Source organism: Humulus lupulus, chromosome 2 (assembly GCF_963169125.1).
Source record: "Humulus lupulus chromosome 2, drHumLupu1.1, whole genome shotgun sequence".
Classification (NCBI taxonomy): domain Eukaryota; kingdom Viridiplantae; phylum Streptophyta; class Magnoliopsida; order Rosales; family Cannabaceae; genus Humulus; species Humulus lupulus.
Genome location: NC_084794.1, coordinates 179,058,554 through 179,067,798, shown reverse-complemented (window position 1 = coordinate 179,067,798; position 9,245 = coordinate 179,058,554). Strand labels below are relative to the sequence as shown.

Below are 9,245 nucleotides of genomic sequence, written 5' to 3'. Positions count from 1 at the left end.
AGGAGCCATTATCCACACTCTCACCAACCCACAAGACAGAATTTTGACAGCACCTCCCCTACAAATGAACCCTTTTCCTCTTCACAAACACTTACAATATTCAATCTTTCAAACAAATAAACTAAGATCCCCAAACCTAAACCACATAAGGGATCCACCCTCAACAATCAATCAAAGCAATCCAATCCCAAATACCACAAAAATTTGAGGAGGAAAGGGAGAGGAACCACTTACCAAACCTTGCAATGAACTCCTTTATGCTTGAATTAGACCATCCCCTTGAAAATTTCCATCTTCATCAAGAAATTAAATCAGTGGATTTCTAGGGTTTCAAATGATTGGGAAAAATTGGAATGGGTTGGAGAAGAAAGCAAAGAAAGGAGAGAAATAGAAGAAGAAATGAATGAGAAAGGGAGAATGTGTGGTGAAATTTCTGGGAAAGAGGCTGCAAGGGAAGATATATGGGGGCTATGAAGGAGATGGGAGAGAGAACACGGAAATGAGGGGAAAAATGTAGAGGGAATGAGGGGAAAAATCGAAACCCCTCTGTTTTTAAAAAAAATTCTGGACAGAGCGCTGTAGCGATACTACCCGTACTGGTTTTCTTGTCTCTGGAACCAGTGCTGTAGCGCTGTAACACTTCTACTGCTACTGCTGCTGCTGCTACTACTGCTACTGCTACTGCTACTGCTGCTACTGCTACTGCTACTACTACCCACCACTACTACTGCTACCCACCACTACTACTGCCACTGTTGCTGCTGCTGCCGCTGTCGCTGCTGCCGCTGCCGCTGCTGCCGCTGCCGCTGCTGCCGCTGCCGCTGCTGCCGCTGCTGCCGCTGCTGCTAGTAGCAGCAGTAGTAGTAGTAGCATAAGCACGCTTAATGTTTATAGATAAATTATTGAAAGCGTTAAAGTAGTGGTGTTGCTTGGGAGACCTATGTCCCAAAATGTAATAAGGGAGACGTACTTCCCCATATAGTGAATGTTTATGAGGGAGAAATTCCCTATTATCATGTTGATCTTCATGTGGGAATGTGATTCCCTATGTAATGCCGATAGCAGCATCCTCTAGGGCCCAAATGAAAGGAAAGTGAAAGAAAGAAAATACATAACATGTTGCACGTTTATTTTAATGCATATAAGGAAGTTATTATGTTTACTGAGCCTTAGCTCATCAGATAATGTTTGAGTTGTAGGTAAGATGCCCCAAATATAAATTGTTGATGAGTATACGTGGAGCCAATGTGATTGTACATATGGGGTTGACCTGAAGGGAGTGGAGTTCTGCTATCCTATGTTATAAATAAACGAGAAACTTGATTTTATATCTATATTGCATAAAAAGTATTTTGTGAACTTTGTAATTTACAAAAAGATTTTAAATTTATTGGTTGGATATATTTATAGTTCTACTTTAAGGTGTAGTAACACCACGAAAATTATTTATAAAAGTATTAAGATTTGTAAGTAAGATAAAGTTTTTATTTGGGTTGTGATTATTGTATTGTTTGAAGTTATGAACATTAGTTTATGTATTGTTTAATAAAGTTTTATTTTGAAAATTCAGAATTTCAATATTGTTGTATTCAGGTCAAACTTTGTTTTACACTATATATATGTATGTTAAGAAAAGAGGTCGTTACAGGGTATAACTCATTTGGTCTTCGGGTTCTCATGTTGTTTCTTCTACCCTGTGGTTACACCACTGCACCTTAACCAAGGGTCTAGTCGTATTACGCACCACCTTATCCATACGATCTAGAATCCTCGCCGGTTTCTCCTCGTAACATAGTTTCGGATCCTCCTCCTACTGTTCGTCACTAAGTACATGGCTCGGGTCTTCAACATATTTTCTTAGCATAAATACATGGAATACATCATGTACTCAAGACAACGCAGGTGGGTGAGCTAATCGATAGGCTACCATGCCCATTTTCTCCACTATCTCGAAAGGTCCGATATATCTTGGACTTAATTTTCCTTTCTTACCAAAACGCAGAGCTACCTTAAACGGAGCCACCTTCAGGAGCACCTTATCTCCAGCTTCCAATGCCAAGGGTCTTTGATGTCAGTCCACATGTTTGCACTATCAAACTATGGAGGTTTGCAGTCTCTCTCGAATCCTCTTGATATCCTTGGTAACTTTGTCCACTTCCTCTGTACCCAAGAATTTTCTTTCACCGGCTTCGTGCCAATGAATCGGAGATCGACACTTTCGCCCATATAGGGCTTCCTACAACACCATCTTAATAGAGTCGTGGTATCTATTGTTGCAAACAAATTCCATCAATGGAAGTTTTTCGCTCTACGACTCTTGGAAGTCGAGTACACAGGTTCTCAACATGTCTTCCAGGGTTTGGATTGTTCGCTCACTCTGGGCATCTATTTGGGGATGGAAAGCAATGCCAAACTTAAGATGACTCCCCAAATCTTCTTGCACCCTTTTCCAAAATGCCAAGGTGAAACGTCCGTCTCAGTCTAAAATGATGGACTTAGGTACTCCATGTAGTTGTACAATCTCTGGTATGTATAAGTCGGCTAACTTATCCACATAATAAGTTATCTTAATGGGTAGGAAATGTGCCGAATTGGTCAATCTATCAACAATAACCCATATTGTATCTTGACCCTTAGGAGTATTTGGTAGTCCAGTGGCAAAATCCATTGTGATCATCTCCCATTTCCATTCTGAAATCTCTAGCGGTTGCAGCAACCGGCTAGTCGCTGGTGTTTCGCCTTGGTTTGTTGGCGATGAGGAAATGAGCCACATATTTTGCTACTTCCTTTTTCATCTTCGGCCACCAATAATATTTCCTTAAATCATGGTACACTTTTGTAGCGCTGGGGTGCATTGCGTAAGGGCCATTGTGTGCCTCATGGAAGATTTACTTCTTAATATATGCATCGTCGAGAACACAAATTCTACATTTAAATCCTAAGACCCCATCTTTCGATATGTGGAATCCCTGTTGCATGTCCTTCGTCACCTCATGTTTGATATGCTCATACCAAGTTTCCAAAAGCTATCCTCCTTGTATGGCTTCCATAGTGGTGGGTTGCACCGAAAGATTTGTTAATTTTCCAACAACTACCTTGAGAGCCAACGTAGAGATGTCACCTTGCAGTTCTAAAGGCATTTCTTGCACTGTTATCACGCACGCCATCGACTATTGACTTAGAGCATCTGGCACCTTATTGGCCTTTATGGGATGGTATAGAATGTCACAATCATAATCGTTAAACAATTCTAACCACTGGTGCTACCTCATGTTCAATTCCTTCTTGGTGAAGAAATACTTTAGGCTCCTGTGGTCGGTGTAAATGTCGCAATGTATCCCATAGAGATAATGCCTCCAGATTTTTAATGCGAACACTACTGCAGCCAACCCTAAGTCATGCGTTGGGTAGTTTCTTTTCGTAACTCTTTAGCTGTTTGGACGCATAAGCTATCACCTTGCCATGTTGCTTCAGTACTGCCCCCAGTCCTTGTCTTGAGGCATCGCTGTAGATCACATATCCCTCTATCCCACTAGGGATAGTCAGCACTGGGGCAGTGGTCAACCTCGTCTTTAGTTCTTTGAAACTCGTTTTACACTGTTCGTTCCATACAAACTTAACATTTTTACGGGTAAGAGCAGTCATTGGCGTAGCTATTTTCGAGAACCCTTCTACAAACCGCCTATAATACCCTGCTAATTCGAGAAAATTTCTCACTTCCCGAGCATTCTTCGGAGGTTTCCACTGACTTAGTGCCTCTATCTTGGTAGGATCCACAGATATCCCTTCTCCTGACACCACATGGCCCAAGAAACTCAACTTTTCCAGCCAAAATTCACACTTGGAGAATTTGGCATAAAGTTTTTGTTCCTTCAAACGCTGAAGAACCATCTCCAAATGCACTGCATGTTCCTCTGGGTTACTCGAGTATGTCAAAATATCATCAATAAACACGATGATGAATTTATCTAGAAACTCTCTAAACACTTGGTTCATGGGGTCCATGAATGCAGCGGGTGCATTGGTGAGTCTGAAGGACATCACTACAAACTCGTAGTGACCATACCGCGTCCGAAATGTTGTCTTATGTATGTCGGACACCTTAACTCTAAGCTGATGGTAACCTGATCGAAGATCTATCTTGGAGAATACCGATGCTCCCTGGAGTTGATCAAATAAATCATCGATCCTGGGAAGTGGGTACTAGTTCTTAAACGTCACCTTGTTCAGCTCCCGATAGTCTATACACATTCTCATGGAGTCGTCTTTCTTCTTTACAAACAATACCAGGGCTCCAACGCACACTGATCCACTTTGCCTTTGAGCTTACCTTCAACACGAAACAACTAGGTAAGCGAAACATAACCACATAACAAAGAATGAACTTAAAAAATTGTAACTAGGCAGATAATCAACAAAGTTTCAAAATTTTTGGGAAGGCAAATCCCATTAAACCTTTTATAGAAATCTGGGCAGTGCCTGCTGCCCAGAAGTTTTTCTCAGGTTTTAAGGGTTCTTAGATAAATTATTTCTCATATATTGTAGCCCAATTTTTTCTAAAATTTATCAGAATCTTTAATCATATCTAATTTAGTTTCTCTCAAAATTTCATAATTTTTAGGATAGGGGAACCCATTAAAAAATGTAAGACAATCTTGGCGGTGCTTGCTGCCCAGAAATTTCATTTTCAAAATATTAGGGCAAACTTTGAAATTCCATTACACTTGAACCATTTTGCATTTTCCTTTACAATTTTTCTGTGGTCCTTTTACATATTTAAACTAATAGTTTACCAAATTTCATGGCTTTTGGCTTAGTAAAACGTGTTGAATATTTAAAACAATATGGCCAGTGCATGCTGCCCAGAAATTTTCCAGATTGCATCAAGATGCCAAAAAGTTCATAACTTCGGTTTGAAAATACCTTTTTTCGATTTTCAAAGCCTAAATGCAAGTAATCATCTAGAAATATGCAAAAATACAAATTATTTCAACAAACAGAGGTAGTAGGGTACGATCTGACCCGTTGGAATTCAGATCGCGAAAACTTGGCAGCATGCATTTCTACACATTCTAGCAAAAATAAACACAACTAGCAAAAACCCTAGCCACATGCATGCATGAAAATCAACCAATCTAACGCTCAAGCATAATATAAACTTAAAAAACCAACAAAACAACCTATACAACCAGATCTAACATCAATAACCAAAAGCAACTCAAAACCAACCAAGAATCTATCTTTGATGGTTCTAGCTTGGTTATAAGGTTCCCTTAGACTTTCAAACTTCCTCCTTGAATTCTATACACTCAAACTGAGCCCCAAGGTTCCACATGGAGATTTTTTTAAAAAAAAGAAACGTTAGGGTAGAAGAGCAGTTGTCGATCCAGTGATGGGTTGAGACATTGAATAATTATAAGAACTTAATTTTTTGAGTATCTTGAATATAATGCAGATTATATGTTTGGGTATTTAGGCAGTGACCTAAAATCCCAAAGGATAAAATTGATTTTAAACTAGGTAGAAATCTTCAAAGATTGATATCAGAATCAGTTTCTGTTGTACCCTAAAAAGTAGCACGAGTTTAGTCACTCAACTAGGGGTATAATTGGCAGATGAATATATGGAAAAAGTAGATGAGAAGAACGTCTAGCTAATGATGATGTGAGAAACTCGAGTTAGGACTTGGTGGAACGACATTCAGGTAATTGGTAGGTTGCGTCTTAGGATGACACTCTAGTTCGAGACATATAGTGGTCAAATCCCCTTTAGGGCACTCTGAATATGTTTAGCTCATGGAAACTTGGTCATGATGCATACTAAAGGATCCCGAGAGACTCTGAGGCACTCAATACGCTCATTAATGCCCAGGCTGTATTGCACATTTATTATTTATTGTCCGAGATAACAGGAATATATTATGTTAGGAAATCATATCCCTATGTAAATGGGAATTATTTGTATTAAATGTATACCATATTTATGCACACGGTTACCCAAACCTGTCCAGGAAATTCCACTATAAATATCATTGATAATGGACAGGGAAGGGGACTGCCTTTTTGTAATACTGAAACTTTGTAGAAATTGTGAGAGAAGAGCAATGATATTTTCTCATGGACTGGGTGGATTTTAACCACAGAACCACATAAAATTGTGTGTGTACGAAAGGGTTCATGTAAGTTCATTACAGTTTGCAAATAAGCACTAATACTCTTATCAGATTTCTAAATCTACTGTTGGCGAAAAACTGCCTCAACAGTTTGGTGCTTTTGTTGAGAGCAAATTAATGCTTAATCCTTTACAAGTTTCATTTGATGTTTGTCATGGTGGTTACTTGATTGATGCATGAAAACGAAATGGAACAGCTTGGGGGGCAAGAGGCACATCATACAGCCGTTCCCATATAAAAGGACCCAGATGTTCAACAACGCCCTGGGAAGCAACCGGTGGGCCAAGATGACACGGGGAGTTCACCGTCATGCCCACCAAATCCAAATCTAGGATATCTAACAATCATTGAGATGGAGAATTCCAAATTAAGGAGCCATCTCGCTAGGGAAAACAGACAGATTGAGGAGGTCCTGTGTAACGACCCAAAATTACTAAAAAGGCTTAAGGGGCCTTGATTAGTGTGACGGGAGGGCATAATTGGTATTTATGTGAATAATTGATTTAATGCATGATTTTGTGGCATGCATGACTATATGATTATATGGAGATGATTAAGTGCATGTTTATGAGTATTAAATATGAATGTGGGCCCTGTTTTTTTTATAAGGGCATATTTGTAATTTTGGCCCATTTAGGGCATAAATGTAATTATGTGTGATAAATTGTTGAGACCACATTATTATGTGGATATATTTGCAGCATATGGCTCGAGATGGTCCTAGCGAGTGGATTGGCGAAATAGTCATAGCGGGATTTAATGCCCGGCTCGGGGGAGCCTGGGGGTGTTTATGGGAATTTAGAATATATATTGGGAATTATTAGACAGTGGATAAATAATTGGTGATTAATTGGATGATGGGATTTAAGTGGTAAATATTAGGGACACTCGAGGAATTAGCGGGAATTGGGAACAAATGACTATTATACACTTAGATTGAGTAAAGGATTAGTTTTATTTGGGGGAGCAAAATAGTCTTTTCCTAAGTCTAAGGATATATTCAACATTTTCTTAGAAAAAAACAGAACATTGTGGAATTGATCAAGGAAAGAAAGGAAAAGAAAACTCTCTCTCAGCTCACCCTTCTCCCTCTCACGTTCTCCTCTCCACCTTACTCTTCTCCTTGGGGAATTTGAAGCTAATAATCAAATGGAGCCTAGGCTAATATTTGGAGCTGTGATCCTTGGAGTAGTTGCAGGGGAATTAGGTTGGAAAGTTGGCTTCAAATTGAGGTAAGAGTTTCAGTTCAACCTTGAGTTTTTGCTGGATTTCTGGGTATAAAATAGTTGATGAACTTAGTTTATTTGTATAGAATTGAGCTGAGATGATGTGAGGTTTCAACTGGGAAGTCTGAGAATCTAAGCCCAAGGGTTGGAGGATGGAGGCTGAGGATCTAGTTGCCATTGAGGTAAGGATTCCTTCAATCTTCTGAGAAGTTTTCTAGTTTTAGTTAGGGTTCTTGAGCTTCAAGGCTCAGTTTTGATTTCTGTATTTGGTGAGGTTCTTAATTAAGTTTTGATGTTTCTATGTTGATGTGGGTGAGATATAGTGATTTATGGGCTCAATTTTGAGTTAGGTTGATGATAGGGTTTGATTTTTTGAGCTTTGGCTCGGGGAAGTTCGAAGGAGAAACCCAGAAATTTTCATTTCTGGTAGCGCTACAGCGCTAGGCAGCTTTTCTGGGGGGCTTAAGTTTCTGTTTGTAGCGTTGTAGCACCCTTTGGTAGCGTTGTAGCACTACCCTGCCTCCATAACTTGGTTTTTAGGTACTTTTTAGGGTTTTGCTTGGGGGCTCGGGGGGATGGTTTCACCACTTCATTTGGTGGAATTAGAGGTCCCGAGAGCGTGAGTTTGGTCCCAGGATTGTCCTTTGGAATTTAAACTCATCAAAGTACCATTTATGGATTATGACTAGGTTTATCGCCAAGGCTCAGAGCTAAGGATCATGCTCGAAACCATTTCGCATTCTCTGCTCGGAATTAAAGGTAAGAAAACTACACCTGGTTATGTGGTTATGTTGGGACTAAGAGTTCCCTATACTTGTATGCAATGTTGTATGATGGTATTATGCGATGTGAGTATGAAATAAACGACCTAAGAGTGCCATAATTAATATTGGCGCACAAGGACGCGGCTCGAACACTGGTAGCTGAGGTTAATTAAATAATCACCTAGCTTAGCCTAAGCGAGCCAGAGTCAGTGGGTTGAACACTGGGCTCGGCCTAAGTGAGCCAAAGATAGTGACTTAAATAGAGGGTGCGGCCTAAGGGAGTCAACCCTAGTGATTGCATGATATGTTTACTGTGTTAATCTGATGATTATGGCATGTTAAATACTTGATTAAAAGACTGTTGATTTGTCAATTACTATCGCTGATTATGTGAATGCTGTGGAATGCCAAATATCTGGTTATGCTTTGTGAATTATTTGGTTATTGATATTGACTACGCTATTATGTTATGGTTTTATTGCTGGGCCTCGGCTCACGAGTGCTACGTGGTGCAGGTAAGATGGATCAACCATGGGTTGGAGAGTTCTGGGGGCGAGGCGTACATTGTCAGTTGCTCGGCCGCCACGGTCGAGGGATTGTACAGGGATAGAAACCTAAAATGTGTATTATGCCATTAGAGTGGCCTTGATTATTTGTAACTTTTGGAAATTTTGTATTTTAACCCTGTTTTGGGATCCCATGTACTAAATATTCATTTGAATGAAAATGACCTGTTTATGACTAAAATCTTTTTAATCTTAACCTGTTTATGACTTTAGATTCACATTTTTGTTTAAATGACTTGATTAGCAAGTCTTGCACTAGTTTAAACACACAGTGTAACAGTTTTGGTTATCCAGGGCGTTACATCCTAGTTCGATTACCCCTCTTGCAACCGATGCTAATGTTGGAAAGAGGAAAAGTGGGTTCCATAAGTCCCATAGGAATAACCGATCCAAACCCAGTCGTTCTGTCAGAACTAAAACTCAGAGCTCTGTACCTTCAGAGCGAAATCACCAAAGTGCTTAGTCCACTAATCATCACAAGAACCATCATTCGCATGTCAGTCGATTGGTTAGAACG

General features: G+C 39.8%; 1 protein-coding gene across 1 annotated transcript; it reads right to left on the bottom strand.

The window, feature by feature from the left end:
- Window positions 1–3,396: 3,396 nt before the first annotated feature.
- On the bottom strand, window positions 3,397–4,005 carry LOC133814959 (uncharacterized mitochondrial protein AtMg00860-like). The gene has a single exon (XM_062247860.1). It carries the CDS (start codon window positions 4,003–4,005, stop codon window positions 3,397–3,399), a length of 609 nt encoding a protein of 202 aa, XP_062103844.1.
- Between the last annotated feature and the right edge of the window lie 5,240 nt (window positions 4,006–9,245).

Coding starts and splice junctions, on each gene's coding strand:
- LOC133814959 (XM_062247860.1), bottom strand. CDS start 4,005: ATGGACCCCATGAACCAAGTGTTTAGAGAGTTTCTAGATAAATTCATC.